At 38.3% G+C, this 26,367-nt stretch overlaps 1 protein-coding gene across 4 annotated transcripts in view; it reads left to right on the top strand.

Annotated features, from left to right (window-relative positions):
* Positions 1-26,367, top strand: part of SLC35F1 (solute carrier family 35 member F1) — a 236,439-nt gene that overhangs the window by 183,132 nt on the left and 26,940 nt on the right. For all 4 annotated transcript variants that reach the window (XM_090135850.1, XM_090135849.1, XM_090135852.1 and 1 more), the window contains exons 3-6: positions 1,011-1,138; positions 12,761-12,920; positions 17,428-17,584; positions 20,902-20,954. In XM_090135850.1, the coding sequence (XP_089991976.1) occupies positions 1,011-1,138; positions 12,761-12,920; positions 17,428-17,584; positions 20,902-20,954 (498 nt within the window). The remainder of the gene's footprint in view (positions 1-1,010; positions 1,139-12,760; positions 12,921-17,427; positions 17,585-20,901; positions 20,955-26,367) is intronic.

The following is a 26,367-nucleotide window of genomic DNA, read 5'->3' as shown; positions in this document are numbered from 1 at the left end:
CTGCATCAACACAGACAAATCTCAAAATAGTGCATTTGTTTAACTTGCAAGACAGTTCAAATTCTGTTTCTGACACTTTCACAGAAGTGGTCAACACCACTTAGATCCCTCTTAGGGCTGCACACTCTCAAAGACTTAAAGCTTTATTGAGCTCACTATCAGTTTGCCCACTGTCATGCAAATAAGTAGGAGGTTTGCCTACCCCTCACTAATGAGCATTTCCACTGAGAACAATAATAATCCCTAGTGTGAAGATTCCTTTGACCTTTTGAAAGTTGTGGGTTTGATCTGCAGGTCATATTGTTCTGTCAGTCTTCACATGGTAGAAATTAAGTATGGGGTGATTGGCAGGGTTCCCATGCAAGGCGTTACAGAACAAACCTCGATCCTTCAGAAACTGGTCATGGGAGCAGAGCAACCTGTCACACTGTCTGTCTGTTTCAGTGCAACCTTTATCCAAACAGGTCAAATACTTTGGACTTCTAGGGTCATAATAGCTACCCTTTAATCAGGATCTGCCATCTATCCAAAAGGTATCCTATCGTTGTCCTGTTCTCATATTTCACTGTAGCTACAAATATTGTTAATCTCCCACTTGTGGCAAGAAGCATCTATCAGTATGTGTGGAGAGTGTAAGCGTATATAATGAGAAGCTATTCTTTACTGTTTTGTATATACATATATATGTGCATGCATAAAAATAAAGCTAAGAACACATTTAAAGTCTACCCAAGCTTCACATGTTTTTCCTAGCATTGTTTATATCTCAATTGAAGCAACAGTCTGGCCTTCACAAATTACTTTGCCAAGCTGTTTTATAAAATATCTGCAAGACAAATAGGGTGTGCTAGTTTTCATTTCCTGGCAGTACCTAGCAATACATAGTGTTTTTCAACTGCATATTGTAACTGCAAGAGATCTTCTAGATAATTTCTGTTGACATGCAGATACTTTGTGCACATAAATCTACCTCTTTTCCATAATTATTCTTTTCTCTTTTTTAACCTCAGGAGAAGAAAACTTGCTGGCAATTTTGAAAAGGAGATGGTGGAAGTACATGATCTTGGGGATAGTAGATATAGAAGCCAATTACCTGGTAGTAAAAGCTTATCAATACACCACTCTTACTAGTGTACAGGTAAGTACATAAAGGATATTCCCTTTCTGAGGTAATGTAACAGCTTCCATTGTCTTCAGTACATTGACAGTCATTTCTTTTCTATGTCTTCTCTGTGCTTTTAATGCCATCTCATAAGATAATTTTTCGTATTGCATTAGTTTTAGTACTCCGTGTTTTCCAAACTCTACAAAAACATAGTGGCTTTCATTTTGTTTATCAGTGCTGAACCACTCAATCACATTTTTGACCCAATTTCTTAATTTGCTCCTGCAAGGAACTGTTTTCAGATGGTATGACATGTTTTTTTCTCACTTCATATTGTACTTGGAAAAAATGTAAGCGCCTCTTTTAGGATTCTGAAATCAAATCTGCTTGTCAAACTTATCATTAAGTAAAATTGATGCAGCTGTGATAAAGAAATACAAGCAGAGAGATGCATTATGTTATGTTCAACTGCAGCTATCAAAGTGTGTCCCTTACAATCTAAAAAGGGAGTGAATAAAAACTATGGCAGAGACTTCTCCAAAGATCAAACCTGTATGTTTTAAATACAGATACCAAAGATGGAGTCTTCTTCCCATTTAAATACAGGAGTAAATAACAGAAACATTTTTAAGAGACTGGAAATTGTCTGTCTTGGGAAATCATTACATTCTTCATTGCTACTTGCTCTAAAGCAAACCTACTCCCTTTTTATGTTATCTGTAAATCACAGGGAAACACTAGATAGTGTTCAGTTTATTTTGCACCTTGTTTGCCTGGAGTTTGCTTCAGAGACAGTAAAATACTGGAGCAGCACTTAACGTTCTGCAAAACCAAAGCTAATTAGGAATATATTTCTTCCATAGTTGAACAAGTTATATTGAAAAATACTGAATGTATTTAGCTCAATAAGAAGCAAGAATAGAAAAACAAAATACCTTATGAATCCAAGGTTTATACTAGATATTCACAAATGCCTCTATCATCAGAGAATTCTTCCAAATTTGTCCAGACAACTTGATAATACTTTTAAGGCTTATCCACAACATATTACTCAGGAATATCATATTATATATATATATATATATATATATATATATATATATATAAAATTCACTTCTTGTCATAATTTGATTGAGCTTTTAAGTGTGAATAAAACCCAAGATACAATCAGAATAATTAGAGCAGGCATGTCCAACCCACAGCCTGCAGGCCATATGCAGCCCTGCAGCCTATCCTGTCCTGTGGACGCCTCTTGCCTCATGCCACCATGGCAGCATCTCTGCCACGCCAAGCAGCCAGGCCCAGTCCCAGGCACACACCCATTGCTCAACAACATCCATACATCAGTGAGTTCTTAATGCTGTCTGAGCTGAAACCAGGTCACAGGGAGGGCTCAGTGCAGTTCAAGTTATGGCAAGTAATTTTGTGCATCTTGATACACTGGCTGAACACAGTCCTATGAACAGCAAAATATATGCAAATCTGCTTTCTGTTTTGATAAAGGAATTTAAGAGTATGTTTCAAGATTGCTGAATATTTCATCCAAAGTCTCTGATGAGCACCAGGAGAGCTTACTAACAATTGCATTCACTGCCATCAAACCAGGCTGATGCATTAGTTTCTCAAAAACAGGCTCAAATATCCCAATAGTTTTAATTTTTTTTTGCTCTCTTTTATGCTTTAATTAAAAAAAAATGTATAATAAGTTTCACTGCTTATATACCTACCTTATGACTAACTATATATATATTCTATATGCACCACAAGACAGTTCTTCTTCACTCAGTGTGGCTCAGACATGACAAAAAGTTGGCACCCATAGGTTAGTGGATGAGGTCATTTGTTCAGACATTGAATTAAATGACACATTTTGTGAGCTGTAGACAAACAACACCCTATTTCAATTGAAGATGAAACACTGGTATAACTGATATGGAATTAAAAATAAAAGACGTACAAAAGCAAGCTGCTCCTAGAATCAGAAAAAGCAAACAGTCTACTCTCTTCAGGAGAGGAAAATTCTCATTCTGCAAGAGCACTACTACATAAGAGGCCATAAATGTTCACTGACACCAAATCTTTTTTGATGGAGAGAAAATAAGTTTTTAATATTTTCGACTTACTAGAAGGTTGAAATTGACCCTTAGGAAATGAGAAATCTTGCAGTGTTTTTATAGTGGTGATACATGGACCATTTCATTAGGAAATCAGTTTTACAGCATGCTTTTTCCACATCCCTGCTCCATCACACAAAACTAGCAAGTGAATGTAATGGGCTTGTGGTGCCTTTAGGAAAAAAAAAAAAAGCTACTTCCAGCCAAAAAACAAAGTCTAACTGTAAACCATTATATACCATTATTACAATTGATTTACAGTTCTCCTTTCATTGCACAACTGTGAGTACTCAGCATTTGTTTTCCAAGTAGTTCTAAACTCTCAGTACTCTTGAAGTTTAGTTTCTTCAAGTTTAAAACTTGAAGTTTTAAACTCCATGTCTTTTTTTCCCTCCAGTGGACATTATCTCATTGTAATTTAGGGAAAAATACTGAAAATTTTGCCCTACTTTTCCCCAGTTTTTTTATACTCAAATCTTTTCTAACTGACACTTTAAAGGTTTTTTTGTTTGTTCGTTTGTTTGTTTGTTTTGTTTTTTAAGAGATTTTGATTTGGAAAAACAGAATTGCCTGTAAAATTTCCTAGAATATTTCACCAGTTTCCTGGGTTATCCTGGGAATCAGGACACGCAAGCATAAGCCAGAGATGGATGTGTTACCTACCCTTTCCTTTTGGATGTCCTTCGGATTATTTCAAATCCTTGATTATTGTATAATTGTTGTCTGAAAATGTGTTGCTCAGTTCCACCATGACACCCAATGCACTGTTTACATTTCAGAATCCAAGATTTCAGTCATTTGCTAAGGATAAAATTCAAGATATCCTCTAGGTACCTGGAGTGCAATCCATGGGCAACTAGATTTAATACAACAATTCAAAAAATGTATAAAGATCCACACCTAATTTTCTATATATAGCTAAAATGCTTGTAGACAGCTAGCACCCCTTGGCCTGCATATACTAACCTGATGCCAAGGGCATGGTCTTGGGATATGAGCAGTTCAGGTTGCTCCTTTGTAGCTTCAGGTTCATTCCTCGTATGCCTAGAGTGCTTCTATATTTCTGGAACTTGCCACTTTAACATCTACTTCCATTTTAAAATTCAAAAGCTAAGTATTCTTGCACCAAAGTACCCTGAAGAACTCAATTTGTTAGATATGATCTTAGCATTTCTCAAGTGCTTACAGAAAGTCTGGAGTGCTTTCCAAATTGCAAATGGAGAGCCACTGTTTACATATAGTCATAGCTGTTAAAACAGTAGCTGATATAAGGAGTTTGAGTTAATTCTATCTCAGCTGGAGGCGACTGAAACTCAACCATTCTACATCAAGGAAAATTCTTAGAGCAGCAATCCTGTAAGTGAGGACTGTCCTCTAAAGAGTTCATTTAAGAATTGAGAATACATCACATAGAAAGCGAAGTAGTTTGTCCATGGATTAATTTAGACTTCCAAAAACACACTGCTCAAGAACTCCTAGAGATCAGTCACATTTAATGCTCCCAGTTGCATTTATCCTGATTCTCAAGTAGCCAAAATCTTGTAAAATTATTTTTATTTTCTCTTTGATGTTTTGATCTAACTTACACTAATTATTGCAGTCCTTTCATTTGTAGCAGGTACAGACTGCACTAAAGCCTCCAGTATATACTAGAATTCGAACCTATGACTTTATTTTAAAACTATACACCTAACTTTCAGGACTGCCTGTGGTAATGCTTTCCATATTTATCCTAACTGATTTTGACACAGCTCTGGTGTAGGCCTGTGGAAATTTTTATAACTATTCAAGAAGTGTGTTTTGACTGCTGTTAGAGACACCACTTACATGGCAGATAAAATTGGCTCCCCCAAAGGGAATTAAAAGATACCAAAGTTATTGCAACTATTTAGATGTAGATAATATAATTGGTTTAGAACTACATTTGGACTTTGACTTTCAAATTTGTAATCTTCCAGGTAAGTGCTTTCTCATCCTATTAAGCTACATTATGAGACAGACTGTCCTCCCTTCTCCCTCTTCATCCCCACAGCTTTCCTTTCTGCAGATACACTGTTCTCCATATTATGCAGTTGATTTACTCTATCTAGTGGTAATGCAGTCCTTTTTCTGTGGTGTGACATCACTGAACTATATGTGCAATGCCTTTCATAGTGGAATTGTAGCACGTGCATCTGGTATCACAAAAAATAAGGCACTGTCAAAGAGAGAGCTATATTTTCACATAGTGATTTATCTGGTAATTTATTCCTTGGGCAATCAAGCCTTTGATTGGCATGATGAAAACAAAGGTAGTAAAAGCTAGGATTTATAGACACCAGGAGACAGACAATAAAACTATGATTCTTATGTTCTCAACTACTCTTAGATCACCATGAGCCTCAGCAGTACATCATACTTCCAATTACCTGTGGCAGTTTTCATACCTCAACAATTGCTACCAAAAAAGGAGAGAAGTCAGCAGTACATGCTTATTATAGGAGTGCTGGATGGCAGACTTTGCTTTGTTTTTAGTCCCCGTGGACTCGATGTGCATTGAGGCGGAAGATTTGAGATAGTTTTGAAGCAAATCTGGGAGGTGACGAGCAAGGGATTTGCAATACTGAAGCTGTTGATCCACTCTGCCCAGTGCTAACTAATGTGGAATATCTTGGAAGCAGAGAGAACCACTCCCTCCCTTCCTCCCCCAATCCCCATGCATGTAAGCTTGGCCATATTTTCCTGTTTTGCTTCAGGGCTGTGAGGGAAAACGTGCACTGTTAACCAGGTTTGCAGAATGCTGTTGTGCCTACTATACATGTATACTGGGAGAATCTGCGGGGTGTATCTGGCATTTGTTTTTTTTGTTGTATTTTGAGTATTCTGTCTTTTAATGGTTACGCACTCATTGTTCACAAACCAGCTCCCCCCCAGCCTCCCCCAGTCTCTCTATGTAGTTTTGGAATCAGCTTAGCTCTAGGTATTCTCTAATGGCAAGATTTATCCCAAGCCAGGTGTTTTCCTAACATAAATATGCAAAATCTCCTTAAAGTCAGTGAAGCTGTGCCCATTATGACAGCAGAAAATTTGGTATTCTGTGCCCATTTTGCATATTCTTGCAGGTGCAATGCAAAAGCAGAGTATTTGCTGCAGGAGTTATCTCTGACTTTTCCAAAACCATGCCATTAGATACAGAGAAGTATCTAATTGGTAACCTTGAGAAAATGGCCTTATTCTTACTTGGACAGAAGCAAAACAGAAAATGTGTTTTTTTCTACAGAAATATGTGACTGCTGGAGAAACCATCTGCTGTCTTAGAATGATCTTCTGCCAGTGATGGGGGCAGTTGAAGGAGGAAGCTGGTTAAAGGAAATTCTATTTCAGGAGTCAATTTGTTTGTACTCTTCCTTGACTGTGGTATTTGAGCAGACATTGCATAGGCGTAGCTGCAGTGTTTGTATGAAAGGAAGAAAGGAATGAAGAGGTGTGTCCTAAGATTTTTTTTTTTTAGAGGAGTCAAGATGAAATTATTCAATTTCACAACAAAGAGTATACACAGTATTGAGAGCAGAGGAACTCTGGGTTGATGTGACCACCATTTGTCATTTTAAATGTCTGCATGACCTCAGTGAATTCCTTTTACGTACACAAAAATTTAGAGCCATAATAATCTGCATCTCAGGTGTTGATGCACACAAGAGAGGTGTAGGTGAAGGACTTTCACTAGTGAATATTCTGAAGAAGTTTCAGCATCTGTAGAGAAAAGGAGGATCCTGGAAAAGAATTAATGGAGCTGATGGGAATGGTTATAGGAATGCTAGTCATGTGGCCCAAAGAAAAAGAGTTTAAGAAATCTCAAGAGCAAAATATTAAAGAGGCTTCAGACTGGGAGAAGTCTTCTTGTTTCTTCCATAGCATGAAAGCAAAACATTTTTACATTGTTTTGTAGGCAGATGACATTGCTAAATGATTCTTTGACCAGTCTTTCTACCTGTAGTACCATATGCTTTGGAATGATGAAGTAATGAACAGTTTTTAAACTAAATCTGTAGTTACATAAATCATGGGAAAAAAGTGATATGGCAAGTGATAGCAAGTAAAAACACATCTGAACACAAAAGGTAAAAACAGTGCTTCATTTTTTAATTTGAGTTGCTTAAAATAAATCTGCCAGAAGCATCCACACCTTCCTTACAGATGGTTTCTGTTTGGGGGCAGCCCAAAGTCAGACAGCGCACTGAGGTTTTACATCTCAGCTGGTTTTGTGCATGTGTAAAATGGAGAGAATGAGGTGAGTGTGACATTGTGAAAGCAGTGGGAAAACTGGAGCAAAAAATTTGCTGGAATTAGTGGCAAACCATTTCTTCCTTTGACTGAAAAGCAAAGTACTTGTTGAAAGGCGTGTCTCTTCCTGAAGTTGCTTTTGTATTAAACTTGTCAGTTCTCATGCTGAATTTCAGTAGCCATCACATCTACGTGACAATACAAAGCTGTGTGGCTGTGACACTGATTTCACTGATCTCTCTGCTGTAGAGAGCAAGCTGAGTAGAGGGTACAGCTGACTCTCTGCATGATTTGCTTGAGGGCAGCACTAATGAGAAACCCCTAATGTGAAATAAAAAGAGCTTATAACTGGGGGGAAAAAATTCAATGAATGATTAAAAAGGAAGATTCAGCTCAGCTGCTCCCACAGGAAGTTTGCTGACCAGCTTTTTTCTTTTTGATATGGCTACAGATCAGCAGTTCACACTCTGCGTTACAGACCTTTTTTCTAAAGCTTGCCAGCTCCACTTTCCAAACACTAGCAGCACGTTCTTGCTCGATATGAGCAGGCACTTACTGAATTTGTGAGATCAGAGGCTGGGTGTTTATTGGTGGCAAGAGCATTTTTCTGTGAATCAGTAGTGTAAAGAAGTGAGTGTACTTTAACAAACAATCAGAGGAAATAAATTTCGACATTGTGTATCAACAGACTTGGATGCAATGTGATATCTTTAAGAATCAAATATGAGTCTTCATTCTCTAAAGCAACGCTACTCTCTTATTACCAAGTAGTTTTTGTAAAATTATGTATCAGTAGATAAGGTGTTTTTATATCCTGCCTTCTTAAGTGACCTGATTCAGAGCTCTCAGTAAGAGAGAAAAACATAGCAGGGTCAAAGCAAAGAGCTGTTCTTCTGCCTCCTTCTATACAAAATGTTCAAGCTGTCTGCACTACACTTTGATATCAGTTTTAATATCTTTCCATAGCAAAATAAGAAATAAGTTTTCCTTTAGATTACTGAGATCTGATAATTTGTGTGATCTGATAACTTTGACTGAAATCAGGTCACTCATTAATTTAACATAATGACAGGGTGTTTGCAGTACCTTTTGAATAAGCAACTAAAAAGAAGGAAAGTATAGAAGACTGTTCCTAGGGAAATATTGGTAAATGACTGACCTTTATTTACTTTGAATGAAATTCAAGCTAAACATAGTTTATCTTTGTTAATGTTGAGGCTTTATAGTCAGAAAAATGGCAGTTAGGTATAATGTGTTTTATTAGCTGCAATGATTAGTAGCAGACAAAAGAAAAAGCAACAAAGAATTCAAGAAAGCCTTATCACACATCAGGCAATCAGTGATGGCACATCTTTTGTTTGGAGAATGTATGTGCATTTTTTCTTTTACTAGACAGGTATGTCTGAAGGAAAAAGAAAGGCAGAGTGAATTTAGCCTGGGAGAAGTGAAATGTAAGGGCAGTAGTTAGCAATATACCCCATGTTATCTTAATGCTCACACTGTGGTAAGGTATCCACCCCGTTGTTTCTATCTACCCCATTGTTAAATTCAGGTGTAAACTGGGCATGATTCAAGAACTATGTGGTGTCAGTAGGTGTTACCTGCATTCACTGTTTATATCTGTTGATGCTGCAGTACTGCAAATAGCATTTTGTGGGTCAGACCTTGGACTGCTGGCTCCAAAGCGATGTTTTCCAGCTGACATCAGCATTGCTGGTTTGTGACAGGTTCTGTTCATGCTTCCCTTGAAATTAGTGCTTAAAAGAGACAATTTCATGTAGTTGAAAGCATAGGTGTGTTTAAATATTTATGGAATGAGATGAATTTTAAAAATCTTCCTCAAAAGGACTCTTAGTGAGAATTTGCATGTTGAAGTGCACATGCTGCAGGTAGAGACAGTATTTAAAACTGGTTGTTGAAATCATACTAGCATTCTAATTTATATTTCAAGAAAAAGCTCTTTTTGTATGCCGAGCCCAGGGTAAATAAAGCAGAGCATCTGTCCCACAGTGAAATACAGTGCCATGTCCTGCTTGAGAAGGTGGACAAGGACTGTATTTCAGACAGTAGGGCTTAAAAATATTCTACACGGTCATTTTGAGCCTCTTGAGGTATGGTAGTTAATGGCTGAAAGGTGACATCTTCATATTCTTGAATCTGTCCTTAAAGTTGTGGACCTCCCAACTTTGCAAAATGAAGTGGTGGGTTCAGTGATAACTGAGATTCACTTGACACAAAATAGAAGTGGAAAGCTGTTTGCATACAGTAGCTTTTCAATAGGAGCTGGTAGTGGATGGGTGATAAGCCGTTTCTGAAATACCTCTATGCTTAACTGTGGTATATGCCTCTCTGCTCTGTCTCGGGCATGGTCAGTCATTTCCAAGGCAGTACGTGTATGTGTATGTGTATGTGTACGTGTACGTGTACGTGTACGTGTATGTGTGGAGCAGAGCTTGCTCACAGACTGGAGATGAGAGCAGACTGTGCAGTAACTCTGGCTGCTGGTATTTCACTCGTGTCCAGCTCTGAATTTAACATTAGGATGTCTCTTTCTCTTCTTTAGTACAAAGTTAGCTGAACTGTTAAACTCTTTGGTGACACAGGAGAAGTCACTTGCTCTGGGCCAGGTAGAAGTGACTCTTACCGGTAGCAGATTTTGGTCTCCTCCATCTGGCTTTAATGCAAACTAGCAGTAAGTTAAGCTCACCTGATCAGCAGTGCAGTGGATGGGAATGAGATAGACACAGACCTTCAGGGATAGCTATAAGGCAACGTCAGGAGACACTGCTTCACATATTCCCTCCACCTTTAGCAAATGTATGCTAGTGCTGCTTACAAAAAGCATGTGCACAGGTGTGATGACATGAACTGTAATTGAGAACAGAGGTGTTCAGTTGGATTCATATCCCAAGGTTTACACTGAAGAGAGAGCATCCCTCAGGCGTGTTATCTGCTGCGGGTATGTGTTAGAATTGTGCTGAAGTTCAGTTCATACAGTAGTGATGTCAGTGTTGGCTAGTGTCCCAGTGACACGAGAAGGCCATGTGCCATTTCAGCCATAACACATGCCAGGATGTAATGCCCACACTTGGTAGTCCTGCCCCTGGAGATGCTCCCAACAGTACAGCTTCTGATGTTGGTCCTTTCAGTCCTGCAGTTTGGCCTCTTGACCTGGGCTGTAGACTGGAAGAACTGCTCACACAGGTGCATCCAAGTGACTCAGTATCTCTCTTTGTGTGATTATGTGCACAGCCTTCATCTGGTGGAGAGCAGTGGCCACCAATAGGGCCACAGTTGCTGTGGCTGTCAGAAAATCTCAGTTGGCCACTGTTTCCTTCCCAAGTCTGACTGGAAAAGAGCCCTCTGGGAGAGAGAAACAAGGTTACAGCAGGGAAACATCCCAAAGGCTGCAAACTGTCTAGGAAAAAAAAAACTTCAGGTGTTGAAGTCATGTTTCCCAAGTGCACTTTTAAAAAAGAAGTTACTGAGTGTTAGGTCAGTTGTATCCTGTATATATTATAGGCTCTTCAGTGGCAGAGCAGATTTTACATAAAAACGAAGGAGCTTGCACCAGTTCTGCTGGACTTTCAGCCCCTGTTCCTTTCTGTAAAGGACTGCATTTTGAGGACTGGTGGAGATGGTTTTCACTGTAAAAAGGTTTTGTCATGCATTTTAAATTATTAGCTCTCATCTTAAATGCAGAACGCTCTTTCAGCATAGTCCTTTCCAATGTGTAATTTTCCTCATCAGTTCTGCTGTTCTTTGGGACTGCATGAACCACCTGAGAGCTGTGTGGCCTGCTGGTGAACCCTTTCTCTTCCAAAGACTGTTGCCACTGACTGACTGGGGAAGCTCTGAAAAGAATGCAATTCAACTGCCATACTCTTGTTTTTCAAAAAAATTTTTTTTTTTTTTTTAAGGAAAGCTTTTGAATTTTTGCAAAACCCCTAAATTTAGTATTTATGACATAAGTAGCTCACAGGTAAAGACTGACTGAAATTCAAATCATTCAAAATTATGTTTCTCTTCAAATAGCCCCACTAGCAGACAAAGAAGTTGAAAGGGTAATGATCATTATTTGATAATCCTTAGTGTACTTAGTGACATGTCACTCTGAGAGAACAAAAGAACAGATAATAGGCCCAAAGAGAATTTAAAAAAAACAGATTATATCATGTAAAATCAAGGTCACAGTACCCAGAAGTATTTCTGAGAGCTACAGTTGCAATCTCCCCCATTACTGTTTGATTCAAATCTTTTCATTAGACAGAAGCACCTGTATAGATCTTGTTCCCACTATATCAAATGGCATTGAATAGTAATGTACCCCATACACCTCTTGAAATCTCATTCTTAATCAAAAGAATCCTATCTCTTAATTATACATATGCCTTTATATGCCTTTAGAAAGTGGGATTCATGTTCTTAAATTCAAATATCTTTGAGTGATTCCTACACAGGTCTTTTTGTTCCTTGGTGACATACTGATAGTTCCTAAAATATAATTTCATCTCAAAATCTCAAGGTCCTCTCACAAACATTTGGTGTATTTCTTTTTTAATTGTGGATCCTCTGCGTTTGTTGCTCTGTATCTCTGTATCTCTGAAAAAACCAATTAAAGGTTATTTTTCATAACACTTATTTGAGAAAGCTCTTACCCAAGTCTGTTGGCAGGAAGACTGAGCTTCTTGCACTGCAGGCAAGGTGTTTATTTATTTTTTTTTCCTTCAGAGGCATATGGGACTATTTTTGAAGGAGCTAACAGTCCCCACAGGGGACAGTTTTTTTCTGCATGCAAAAGCCCCTTGATTTGTATGGCCAGATTTTGAAAATCTGGCCAACTTGTGTATTATGAACATTCCTGCTAATTGGACCTGAAACGTCTGAATCAAAGCATATGTCTAGACTGCAGGAAAAGTACACTCTGTCTCTGTCCCTTAATCACCAGAGGTGAAGACCAGATGGAGAATACTGTGGCTCTCTTTTGGCCCAGCTTTCCTTCCCATGGATTTGGAATGTGCATCTGAATCAAAGAGCAATACAGTTCAATTGTGTCTTAAAACGGCTAGCAAGATCTCTACTGAATTAGTGGAATAGTTAGAATACTGTCTTATCATCTGCCTGTTGGATGACAGAAGGACTTTTATACATTTTCTACCTGGTAGAAAGTGCCACTCTTAAATTAATAACGCTGTTATCGTCTTCTGAAATCTATCCTAGAATTTAAGGGCAAAATATTAGCAGTTGATTTGTTGTTTTTTCTTCTCTATCTTTACAGCTCCTAGATTGTTTTGTCATCCCAGTGGTGATACTGCTCTCCTGGTTCTTCTTGCTGGTACGATACAAAGCAGTACATTTCATTGGGATCGTGGTCTGCATTCTGGGCATGGGCTGCATGGCAGGAGCAGATGTCCTCGTTGGGAGACAGCAAGGAGCAGGTGAGTAAGGATTAGTGTCTAGTACTAGAAAGTTCTGACAGAAACTGTAATGAGAACATTTCAGTTTGGGGCATGGAAAATTGGAAGTTGGCAGGAAATCGTTTGTCTTCATGGATCCAAAGCACTACAGCATTCAAGGGTGCTTCATTGTCAGGAGGGATAGAGAACAAAAATGGATCAAGAGTTAAAATTCACCACTTCTGCAAATGGACTCGCACTGAGCATGCAATGTATGTCATCTTTTATACAGAGGGACAAACTAAATGCTTGTAGTTTCATTCTGCTTAGGGCTAGCAAATCTCAGTTGCTCCCTTTCCAAATTGGCTACATCTTTGAATATACTGTCTCTCCTGTCCACTATGAACTGCTGCTTAACTTTGCTCCTTTTTTGTACAGAGACAAGGTCACTTGCTAGGTACTATAAGACACCAGACCTACATACTAACTGAACTAACTGAGTTATAACACAATCTCAAAGTAAAAATTTGGGATTTGCATGTGTAACTATTGAGAAGTACTTTCTTGTGCATAAAACATTCTTTTTCATGCGCAGCATCATACAAAAAAATGTGTGCATAGCTATTAATGTAGGCTAGACAGAGTTAGATTTCATCGATGAACTTCCTCTGTCTCATTGATTTTTCTAGCGCCAACACAAATGATGTGGGAAGGCTGGAAATTCTTTTCAAAGGTTGTCAATTAGGCACAGTTTTCATCCTTAATTAAAAGCACTGAATTGTGAGCTGAACATAATACACTGGGATTTAAAATTCTCTCTGAATACAAATGCAAGCAACTCTAAGATCTGCATTTGCCAAGATGAACTGAACAAAACAAGGAAGTTTGGGAAAGTACTCATTACATCTCCCTGTCCCTTTTTATCTCTGTCCTGAAGACTTTTAGCTCGTTGCTCTCCTCCAGAAATAGCTCCACCCTATCTATAAAGGAAAGAATATATTCTGTACTGCGGAGTCAGGCAGCCAAGGTTGCATTAGCAATGTCTGATTTGGAGGAACTGGGATTTCAGCCCTGGGTTCTGAGAGAACATAATTCTGAGATCCCAATCTGGGGCATAACATGCTTGGGCATGTGAGCTGTGGTTCAGCAGAGGCATGCAGGGCATTGGACGTCAGCAGAAAAGGCTGAAAAACACTGACACTTTGAAGTCTACCTGCAATAATCAGATATTATTTGTTATATTAGTTACTAAAGCATGAATAGCTGTTAGGAAATATATCCATAAAAAGAATATCTGTTAACATACGCTGTTGCCGTTTAATTTGGACCTGCACATGAAAGACTGTGTGCTTATTTCTTTCTACACGGAGAGAAGACATAAAAGATCAGAGCCACACATGATAGAGTTTGCAGCTTCTTAAAATGGCAAAATGAAATGTATTGAAATGTAGGAATATGTTTCCACAGTCTCTTTAACAGAATAAAATAGAGTTATTGTGACTAAGTTGGCTGGGTAGAACTGTGCCTAAAAAATCTGCAAATTAAAATGAATATTGGCAGCAAAACAGAAGATTTCAAGAAACTTTACATTAAAATGTCCCATGACATTTATAGGTTATTTCTTGGGACTGGGCAAACAAAATAAAGGAATTCATCAAAAGCAGTGAATTTGTATTTGCCCTCATTAAACTTCTTTGTTATTTCTATATTTTAGGGAGGAGGAACAGTTGACTCTTGTTTGCCTCAGTCTGTGAAATCAGTGAATTTTGAGGCTCACAGTCTTTGAGTGTCAGTGAGGTGGGGAAGAGCCATCACAAGCTGCTGTTTGGGGCCATCTTATTTCTATGAAAATGTTCAACCTTGTGGTGTTTGACTTGTACATGCAAAGGATGATATTTTTGTATCAGCAGTTCAGCAGAGACAAACTCTAAGGTCAAAAGCTCTTTTAGCAGTACTTATCCAAAGTGCTAGTGAGTGGTTATAATAAATACCACATGAGTGAGCTCAGTGAGGGATGATTAGATCCACTGTGGAACACCAAATGCATCAAGGGTAAGGTTTTCCAAAGTGCTGATGCTTATTTTAAATTAAGGGTATATGCCATCATCTTCCATGGCTGATTGCTAAAAGGAAAATAAGTGCCAGATCTTAAAAAGATAAATTGACAAATATGAACATACTGTTAGTCGAAGTATACGCAAAGCTGAAATTCAGTGTGAGACTGAATCTAGTAATGTTCACACAGAGACCACATCTCTGAGTCAAATGATACTGGAGACTAGTCAAGTATTAGTAGGAGTGTTTTGATTATTTTCTCCATTCCTGTTTGTCCCTAAGCAACTTTTCTGGTGCTTGTAACTAATTTTGGAGACATTAGAGGAAATCATTCTTGATCAATCCAGTACCCTTGTATGATGCCGTGACCAGCTGGCTAGATAAGGGGGGAACAGTGGATGTGGTGTAACTTTACCTCAGCAAGGTGTTTGACACTTTCTCCCACAACATCCTCATAGGTAAGCTTAGAAAGTGTGGGATAGATGAGTGGACATTGAGGTGGATTGAGAACTGGCTGACTGGCAGAGCTGAGATGGTCATGATCAATGGTTCAAAGTCTAGTTGGAGGCCTATAGCTAGCTGTGTTCCTCAGGGTTTGGTGCTGGGTCTGGTATTGTTCAACATCTTCATCGGTGACCTGGATGAAGGGATAGAGTGCACCCTCTGCAAGTCTGCTATGAAACCAAGCTGGAAGGAGTGGCTGATGCACCAGAAGGTTGTGCTGCCATTCAGCAAGACCTGGATAGGCTGGAGAGTTGAGTGAAAAGGGATCTGTTGAGGTTCATCAAGGGCGAACATAAATAATCTCAGTCATCAGTATAGGTCAGGAGCTGAACCACTGAGAGGAGCTGTGTGGATAAGGACCTGAGTGTCTTCAGGTGAACTACGTGTTGTCCATGAGCCAGCAGTGTGCCCTTGTGGCCAAGAAGGCCGATGGTACCTTGGGGTACATCAAAAAGAGAGTGGCCAGCAGGTTGAGGGAAGTGATCCTCCCCTTCTCCCTCTACTTTGTATTAGTGAGGCCACATCTGCAGTACTGTGTCCAGTTCTGGGCTCCTTAGTTCAAGAAAAACAGGGAACTTCTAGATAGATTCCACCAGAGCGCCACAGAGATGATGACAGGCCTGGAGCATCTCCCTTATGAGGAAAGGCAGAGAAACCCGTGGCTGTTCAGCCTGGAGAAGAGTGAGGAGAGATCAGTGCTTATAAATATCTAAAGGGCAGGTGTGAAGTGCTTGGGGCCAGTCTTCTTTCAACAGTGCCCAGTGACAGAACAAGGGGCCATGAGCACAAACTGGAACATTAGAACTTTCATATGAATGTGAGGAAAACCTTTATTACTGTGAGGGTTACAGAGCACTGGCACAGGTTGTCCAGAGGATCTGTGGAGCCTCTTTCTCTGGAGATATTCAGAACCCACCTGGATGCTTTCCTGTGCTTTAGGGAACGTGCTTTAACAGGGGATTAGACTTGATGACCTCCATAGGTCCATTCCAAACCCTATGGTTCTGTGATTCTGAGACAAGATACAGGATTTTTGAATTCTAAAAAGAATAAAAAGGTAGAAAGCTACCTTTTTGTGACCATTGTCATTTCCATAAATTCCTTCTCACTGGGAAGTTCAGAACCTTTTCAAAGGAATTTCCATTATAGCAGTCTTTCTGACTTTCTTTGGTTCTGCAGCAATGTGTTTGTGAAGCTGTAACTCTACTAGAAATAATTCAGTAAGCCTTAGGTGCAGAGGGAATTGCATGCATCAGGCTGCAAAAACAGGGCCTCAGTTTTCAAGCTGGAACTTAATTTTGATCAAATCTCTCTGGCCCAAAGTAATAAAAGGCCCCGAGACTTAAAAAGATTTCAAACATTCTTTGATAATGTGGTGGTTTAGTAGTTATATATACCTTAAAGTACTGAAAATATAGTTTTCTGTTCATTTTATGAATTAAGTACTGCTATGTTAATTTACCTCCTTTTAAAAAACCTCTATTATCATCACCCTGTCTACACACCTCATCCTTCCTTCTCTCTTTATTGTCAAACAATTTCATGTGAGAATGAGGTCAGTATTGGGGTTGTAATGATTTTTTCATTCATTTCGCAGGTACATAGAATTCTTTGTTCCCATCTAAATGCCAGAGATGTTTTTGCTTAGATTTCAAAATGAGATGCAAACTGCCCCATTCCATCTGGAAAAATAAAAGTTAAAATAATAAAATTAAAAGAACTGATCACTGAAGAGTTCTGTAGTTTTCATAAGTTTTTCTTTACATTCAGATTTTCTGACAGAAAAGATAAAATTCTCATTTCACTTCTGCTAGATTTTGTTGTGATCATTGGATGAAAACTGTTACGACAAAACATTTGCGTTCATCTTATTGATCCAGATACGGGCTACTTTGTGACTGAGTATTCATACCTGCAGGGCAGAACTTACAACAGTTCTAGACAAAAGGTTGTTTTGACATGTTCTGATTTTTCCCCTGTTTATTCCTAGGTGAAAATAAACTGATAGGGGACCTCTTAGTATTGGGTGGAGCGACACTGTACGGCATCTCGAATGTTTGTGAAGAGTATATTGTCCGAAATCTGAGTCGAGTGGAGTTCCTGGGCATGATCGGACTCTTTGGCTCCTTCTTCAGTGGAATTCAGCTGTAAGTGAGCAGGTTTGAACTCTAAGGTCATTCAAATAAGTATAGTTCTGGCCTCCTTTGAGGTACTGTGCCCTACTCTTCAAAGGTAGCCATTTCCTGTGTAGAGTAGGTATCTGCAGATTTGGGAATTTGTTTTTAATATCTGAAATAGCTGGATTTGTACTCAAATCCATTGATATATATATGTAGCTAAGTACTTTAATTCAAGAACTGGTTTTTCGTATGAAAGTCCCATGAGGAGGGAGAAGGCACATTCTTATCCTGTATTGCTTGAAGACAAATATTTCACATATTGCTCTGGTCTGTGAACAGGAAACTCTCTACAGCCCTCTACAGTTCTGTTTCATACTTTTTAGAAGTTACTTAGATTGAAAAACACATGCAGTCAGAAGAGATTTTACTGATTGATTTGTTTTGTGTAATTAAGAATGATATGGCAGAAATAATGAAAATGTCCTTAAGAAATTGGCTTTTTCACTTTAAAATGCTTAGTACTCAGAAGATTGGCACATAGATTTTCTGAGTCCTATCCACATGTACCTAATGAGCAGGTACCTCACTTTCAATATTGCAACACTGTGCCTAATAAGACTGAATTAAAAGTCACTATGCAAGATCGACACATTTATGGAGATCTGTCACTGGTACTTGTCATACCAACAGCTTTTGATTATTAGCCAAAAACAAGATATTTGCCGGCACGTCTGAGCTATTCAGCTTTAAGAACTGAGACTCATCAAAGAAATGGCCCATTGATTCCTACTTAATTAGTTCTGTTTCTTTAGCTTCTTATGTTTATGTAGAATCTGAAAACACAACTTAAAATGGCTTTTATTATATACAAGAGCATGTAAGTATGTCTAACATCATTGGGTAAAGCATTTTTGTTACCTAAATCGTTCATGGTATGTAGGTACTGGCTTGTTCTAAAGTTATCAAGCAGTGCTTTTGTTTTGCTGTTCATTTAGACAGTAATATACAGGTCTCATATTCCTAAATTTAATTATAGTACCATTTCAGCTTTTTCTTGAAGATAGTCACAATTGAGAGTCTATAATTTATTTGTCTGGGAAGAAGAATCTGATGCTGGCACAAGTATCTTCTTGTACAGAGGACTCAACAGGAAAGAAACTCCAAAAGCCATTTCTTTGCTGAAAGCTTTAAGGAAGCTTGCTTGGGGAAGGAATAGCTCAGAAATAAGGCTTTACCAGCATGCTGGGAAAAGCACTGGTCAAAATTTGGTTGACATTCACAAAGCAGGGATTGGTCTGAAATTGTTTCTGCAGTTGCTCTCTCATAAATTGCTTCTTTCAACTTGATGGCTAGACTCTTACTAACACAGCTGGTCTTCTCTGCTACATCAACACATTGCTAGCTCCTGTACACCAGGACTCAAAGCTTGATTTTTACAGTGTAGCTTCTTGTCCAGTCAGCTCCCAGCCTGTACTGTTGCATGGCGATATTTCATCTTAGATGTAGGAGTTCATGTTTGCTTTTCTTGAACTTCATCAGATTTCTGCCAGCCCATTTATCCAGCATGCTAGGTCTTCCTGAATGGCAGCATATCTGCTGCATGGGATGTCCTCTGCCAACTTGGTAAGCGTGCATTCTATCCAATCTTGTAGATTGAAAATGTTAATCAGTTGTCAGAAGTACTCAATCTGCTGATCACTACTTTTTGAACACAGTTTTCCATTGATCCTTGTGGATAGTCCACCTATCCAATATACGTCCATGTATTTTCAATCTCTAAGGATTTTTTGGGAAATCATGTTGAAAGCTTTGCTAAAGTTGAGGTAGATTACACTCCATCCTCAAATGCATTCCTTTTCCATTATCTATGGAACCAGACATCTCATCATAAAAGGCAATAGGTTTGCTTCAGAAAAATCTGTGCTACTGTTCCTAGTCATTTCTTCATTATTAATTTCCTGGAAATGGAACAGTTACTCCATTATCTTCCTGAAGTCTTGAGTAAGGTTGGCTAGGCAGTAGTTCTTGCCCTTTTTGAAACTGGATATTGTTTTGTCTCTTTTCAATCCTCGGGGAACTCCTCTGATCACAACATCCTTTGAAAATTCATCGTGGTTCTATTCTCCAATGAATCAGGCGTCACTAAATGAAACCCTCTGGCAAAGTTGCTCTTACCGCTCTTTGTTTCACAGATCATAATGAAGCACATATCACAGCATATTGGTTTGTACTTCTTTTGTACTGGATATGCAATCGTATGAAAGCAGTGTTTGTGTATTTAAATAACATCAAAATTTGCTTGCTATAGCAAGACACTGCAGTTTGTATTTATGGTATTCTTCAAGAATCACTGATAAAGGAGACATATGCCTTCTGCATGCAAGGACACTTTTAATTTAGTTACTCTGCAGACAAAATAATGAGATTATTTTGTCCACAGTATTAAATTTGCCACAGAGGTAAGCAAATTAGAATTTCTAGGATGCAACTCTCTAGATCATATTTATTTGGAAGGCACTAAGTTCTGTAGTTTTACTGTTAGACTTGGTCACCTACATACCACTTTTTGCACTAGGTATTTCTTTTTACAGTGTGTGTAATTCCATGTTTTAAGCTTGGTTAAAATAGTGCCCAGACTACTGTGCAAAGTTCCATACATCTGTAAATCACAGATCAGAAACATCTGCTGGCAGAGTAAGCTTCCTAATTTCCAAGGATCTTTTTTCATGATTGGGAAGAACAGACTTTTTGCCACTTGAGAATTTTCTGAGTCTGGTATCTTGATGTTAATGTAAAGTAAGACCTACAAGATGTTGAAAATGGACTTTTGCAGCTTGCTCATCCTTTGTTTTGTTTCCTGACTTTCATTGCTGTGACTATTTGCTCTGTCTCAGCATGTAACAAATTACGGCACTCTCCTCAAACCCAGCCTGTGATATCTGCCACCTCATGTCAGTGATTTACTCAGCTCTCACTGCAGAGCCACTCTGAAGGGTGAATAACTCAGGCAGACACATTATTAATCATTAAAGTTCAAAAGCTTTCAGAATATTAAGAAGACGAGGACTGAACATGTAGGGGGATGGGCACTTTGGAACAGGTATTCAGAGAGCTGGCAATAAACCAGTGCAAATTGTATGTTATCACATCTTATTACTGCCCTGAAGATCTTTCAAACACATAGGAATAGGGTGGATTAGCAAATTCTGATTGCATTTGGTTCCTACAGAGACTTTTTGTTATAAGGTTGTTTATGTTGTTTTGTCCAGCATTTGAATTGAATGAGTAGAAGTAATTTAACTTCTGTTCCCTTTCATCAGATTTTGCCTTCTCTTCTCTTACAGTGCAATCATGGAACACAAAGAGCTGTTGAAGGTTCCCTGGGACTGGCAAATAGGTAAGAAAACTCATTCCCTCATTGAAGATAGTTGCTGAAGGAGGTGTGGAGCCAACCAGTTTTTGGAGAAGCAGGCACACAGAAGCCAACGTTTGTGACTTTAGCACTGATGTCTGCCAAAGATTGAAGCACATGTCTTACAACCATTCTTAACTGATTTGTTCCCTGAATGATATATTGTTCTTTCCTTGCACCTTTAGGTCAAGCAATAGAAAAGTGCTTATGAATAAGATAATTATTCACGTAGTTGTGAAGTAAAATAATAATGGTGTTCTATTCTGAGATTCAGTGCAACGCTGAGACAAATAAATGAGGTAGTTACAAAGAGCAAACCTTTTCAATGAATACCAAAGAAAGAAAATGAGACCTAACGAAAAACTTTAAAAGTTCTTGTAATACGTTCTGTAGCATCTTAAACACATTTCCAAGGGACCATTTCTGTATGCAAGTGGTTAACTGATTTTCAATTAGTCTTGGTGGAATATAGCAGATATATCTTTTAGATGTGTTTAAGTAGCATCATGCACAGTGAGGCCTCTTAAAGTAGTCGGTGAATTTCATTTTCCCATTTCAGTTTGGAAGCTGAGTTTCTGATCTAAAATACTCTTCTAATTAGTTCAACAACTTACTTGCTTTGAAAGGAAATCAACATTTTGAACATAAGAGTCCCTGTAACTGCTCTTTTAGCATTTACAACAATAGAAGAAATAAAAGAGTGCTAATAATACAGACCAGGGAATTCAAGTTTTGGCAATCCATTGGAAATACCTTGTTAGCTAGTCTTAAAATGAACATCAAGATAACGGCTTGGAAGTGTGCAAGGGCAACTGACTACATGGGAATCCCTGAGAATAAGAAATACAACTCTTGGATTTTCCTCCAAAAAATTTTCTTTAAATATCCTTCAACATTTCCTCTCATCATCCTATTTAAAAAGAGTGCATCTTCCACAAAATATTCCACGTAGAAATTTTGGAGATTTGATGGTTGTGCTTTAATACTAGATGACATCAATTACAGTCTGTGGAGAAATATGCTCAACTGCATCCTGTAAATGTATTGGCCTTCTTTAAACTACTGTTGTTAGCATAACTGCAGCAGTGTTTGTTTATACTTCATGATAAGGAGTTCAGGGACATAGTTAATCTGATACTAATAGAACTAGCAATGGCCATCATGAATTTACTTACTATACATGTAAATGTCATATATACTTTCTTAGGAGTTCTTTTGTATCTCAGTATCAGTGGAATGTGCCATTAAAATAAAATTTTGTCTATGACATTAAAAGGTCATCAAAAGTTAGTCAATGAGACCATCTTAGCAACGTTATCATATATGTAAAAATTGTGTAGTTAAACACAGATGAATTTGCAATAATTACATAATTTTTTGTTGTTTCTGACTTCCTACACACCTACTTGTTGTGCTTTCTATTGTATCGACAGTGATACAAAACTGTCAAGTAGCTATTGACAAATCTATGTCAGGGTGTTCACAGCGTTGTCCTAAGTAGTTATCTACTATAGCATACTTAAACCTGCAGAACAACAGAGTTAAATCATCAGCCTTCTCAATGGCAATGTTAAAGTCACAGCAGGTAACCTAATAAATAACTCAAGGTGGCCTGTTGCCATCTGCCATAATTGTGTCATGAAGAATGCATGAGCAACCTTTCAGATGATGTAAAATGCAAATGAATTTGGAATATAAAGATCTAAAGCCAATCTATTTGCTCCAGGACATGATTTAGCAGAGGGCTGTTAGAATTAGGGTAGTATGGTTAGGTTGCAGTTGGACTCGATGATCTTTAATATCTTTTCCAACCTGAGCAATTCTATGATTCTTTGATCTGTTTTGTCTAATGTGCTTAAAACAGACAAAAATTTTTAATTTTTGAAATTCCTTCAATACATTGTATCATCTTTGCAGTTAGTACAAATCAGTGTAGCTCTATTTAAATCTTTGAAGGTTTAAATATTAATAATTGCTGAGGATCTTTGGAGAATGGTTGTATCATGCCAATTGAGCGGTTTAAAGGAAGACCATGACATGATTGTAGAACACATGAAATAATAACAAATAAACAAAAAGTGTTTTTGTTTGAGAGAAAAGCCAGTTTGATGATTCCAGGAGGTGTTCCATGTTACAGAAGTTCTGAATGCTTTCAAATAGTCTTTACTTCAAAAGGACCAGTATAAAAAGAACGGTTGATTCAATTTTGTGCAAGGAAACAATAACTTTTGGATTAAAAATGTCAGGTCTAGAACATAGAACATACAACCAGCATACTCAGCTGAAAGAGAAGTTCTCAAGGCATGTTAGTCTTGGTGGTACTCTTTACAGTATCTGTGAAGATGCTTGTCTCTGTGAAGATGCCCTATCTTAAGACAAGTAAGGAGATACTGGGGCACTGGGGCTTGTTGAGCCTGCAGAAAAGAAAGTTTCAAATAGCTATACACAGGAACGCTGTTAAAAGGACAGAGCCAAGGTGTTCACATTAGTGCAGAGCATAATGCAATGGAAGGAGGATAGACAACAAGAAGAAATTGAAATAATGGATTCAAGCTTGATAAAAAGAAAACCTTTTTCACATTGACAGCAGGCAAGCAGTGAAGCAAGTTACCCAGGGAGGTTGTGCAGACATTAGTGGTCAGTCTGAACAAAGCCTTGAGGAACTTCGTATGATCTCATATCTGAGTCTGGTGTGAGCAGGGGTTGAACTTGACACTGTTGAGCTCTCTTCCAGCCTGAATTGGCCCACATCAGGATGAGCGCTGAAAGCAAAGATAGGATTCCTTGCATCAGCTCTAGACATCTGGGATGTGGATAACTGATGTAGTCGAACAAAATCCTTTTATCATGAGCAGAAAGAAATAGGCATGACACAAATCATATTGTGCTAAAGCTGATGTTTAAAAGAGGTTAGACAACCAGCACCCTAAAACTTCCAAATCTCCTCACTGGACACCAATCCCCAGTATATGTCCAGAGTTAAGTGTAGCAAATCCCACCCACAACTGCCTTCATATACATTAATCCTTCAGACCAGGACAGTATCTCAAAGCATGCAGTTCTGGATGATGAGTTTATCAGGGCTTAAAACAGCTAAGTTCATGAGCAGATCACTGCAAAAGCACCTTCTAACTTCCCAGTTTCCTTCTTTCCCATGCTTGTTTCAGGCAGTCAGACCTGGTGACTCAGTGCCTGGCTAGGCACGTTCCAGCATTTTGGTCTTCAGCACTAGTGGTGATTCCCAAGGTTGTCATTAGCACTGCAGTGGCACTCAAGGAAGCTGAGACTGAAAGCCTTTGACTTAAAACATATTTCTGTTGTGAAAACTGGGCTTCTAGAAACACCATCTGAAAATCATACAACGTTACTTCAGTCTTGCTTATTGTCACCAATAGATGCTGTCTATCTGGTGCATATTGCTTGCATTTTTATACTGTTAGTAAAATGCCACTTTACATTTACCTCTGATAGGACAAATACAGTTTAAGAAGTTTTCCACTCATATTGAAATGCCATTTGGAAAAGCAACCTGTGGAATGCATGTAACTGCCTGCCAAGGAATATGAACACCAAGACAGCAGTTTAAAACTATACTATTAATTGAGTGTGTAACCCTTCAAAACACTTGAATATATCTGTTAAATCCGGAAGGACTAACGGGCTTGGTGTGCCAGCTAGTGGTTTTCAGACTGTACTCTGAGAATGCTGACTTGGAAACTGTCTTGGTTTCATCTGAAACAGAGTTATTTTCTTCATAGTGTCTGATGCAGTGCTATATTTGGGCTATAGGAGAGGAAAACAATGTTGATTACACATTGATGTTTTAGTTGCTGAGCAGTGCTGTACAGAGTCAAGGACATTTTAGTTTGGCCCAGAGTGACCAAAGAGATAATCCACACTAAGTGGCATCATGAGAAAAAAGCATGGAACTGAGAGGAGTTGGCTGGGGGTGCATCCAATGCTTGGAAACTGACTGTGCGTGGGTCAGCAAGTGGTGAGCAATTGTATTGTGCATTGCTTGCTTTGTATATGTTATTATCATTACTGTTATTTCTCTCTCCTTTTTCTGTCTTGGCAAATAGTTTTTATCCCAACCCATGAGTTCTACTACTTTTTTTTTTTTTTTTCCTAGTTCTCTCCTGTATCCCACTGGGAGGAGAGGGTGTGAGTGAATGAATGGCTGTGGTGTTTACCTGCTTGCTGGGTTAAACCATAACAGAGACCAGAATGGTTTTTGTGCCTGGCCTGTTCTTGACTTAACACTGAAAGAAAAGCCAACTTAATGGTCGTCTGCAAACGATTTCTCATTGATCAAAACTGTGCTCCATTTGATGCAATCTACTACTGCAGAAGAATTCCAGATTTTGTATAAAGCAACTCTGCTATATACAACGTGCGCCTTAAAAAATTGCTACCTTTTAGTAAAAGCAGCTCTTACCATGGTTATACACATTCTGAATATAAATGCTGATTTGTTATCATGCCATAAAAACTGATATATGGACAGTGACATTTCCTGAGTGTTGTATTTGTTTCAGGTTAATGTACACTTCAGTTCAAATGCTTCAGAGGAATTAAAGCTATCACAGTTGATTTTGTCCTTTAGATGGCTTTTCTAAAGAGTTTTTAACTGTGTGGAACATTGTAAGGGTTTTGTTTTATTCTCGTGTTTTTATTTTCTACTAATTCCTTTCAGGACTTTTGCAATCAGATTTTCTGCAACATGTAGTCAATACCATGCTCTGAAAAGCTGGCATGTGTCCAAATGTAGGTTCCTGCATACACCAGCTGGGAATTCTGCAGCATATATCAGCCTAAGAATTATCATTTGCATTTTAACAGATGAGTGAAGTGTTTGCTGCTTTTTTAACTTCTTACTGATTTATTTGCCTTGGGATTTATCAAGTAATAACTGAAAGGATGAATTCTTTCCCAGTAAGTTATTTAGTTAGTTATTCAGTTTTTAAAATGAAATTAGATTTTTACTGTAATATATTTTTATTATATTAGCCTCTAACAATCTAATTGTGTGAGCCACTCTGTAGGCACGTAGCAAGGAACAGTCTCAGCACCAGAAAGCTTTATTAAGGAAGATTGACAAAAAGTGGTAGGGAATGGAGGCACAAAACTGTGAAGTGATTTGTCAAGTTTGGTGGCAGAACTGACTTGAGTGCTCTCCTCACATGTTTGTTCTGTTGGTTCAGTAACAACTGAAGTACTTTTGCATTCATCTTGTGGGCTGATTCCTAGAAAATGCTGTGTGCTCCCTGCAATCAGTGGAACTCAGTGGGTTTTGAGGACATTCGTTTCTTAAAAGACTAGATTTGATATGTCTGAATACATAATTTCATCTGAATTTATGTTGAGTTTGGGATATTTGCTAGCAATATAAGAAACC

Source organism: Phasianus colchicus, chromosome 2 (assembly GCF_987193195.1).
Source record: "Phasianus colchicus chromosome 2, bPhaCol1.hap1.1, whole genome shotgun sequence".
In the NCBI taxonomy this organism is placed as follows: domain Eukaryota; kingdom Metazoa; phylum Chordata; class Aves; order Galliformes; family Phasianidae; genus Phasianus; species Phasianus colchicus.
This window is presented reverse-complemented; position numbering and strand designations above follow the sequence as displayed.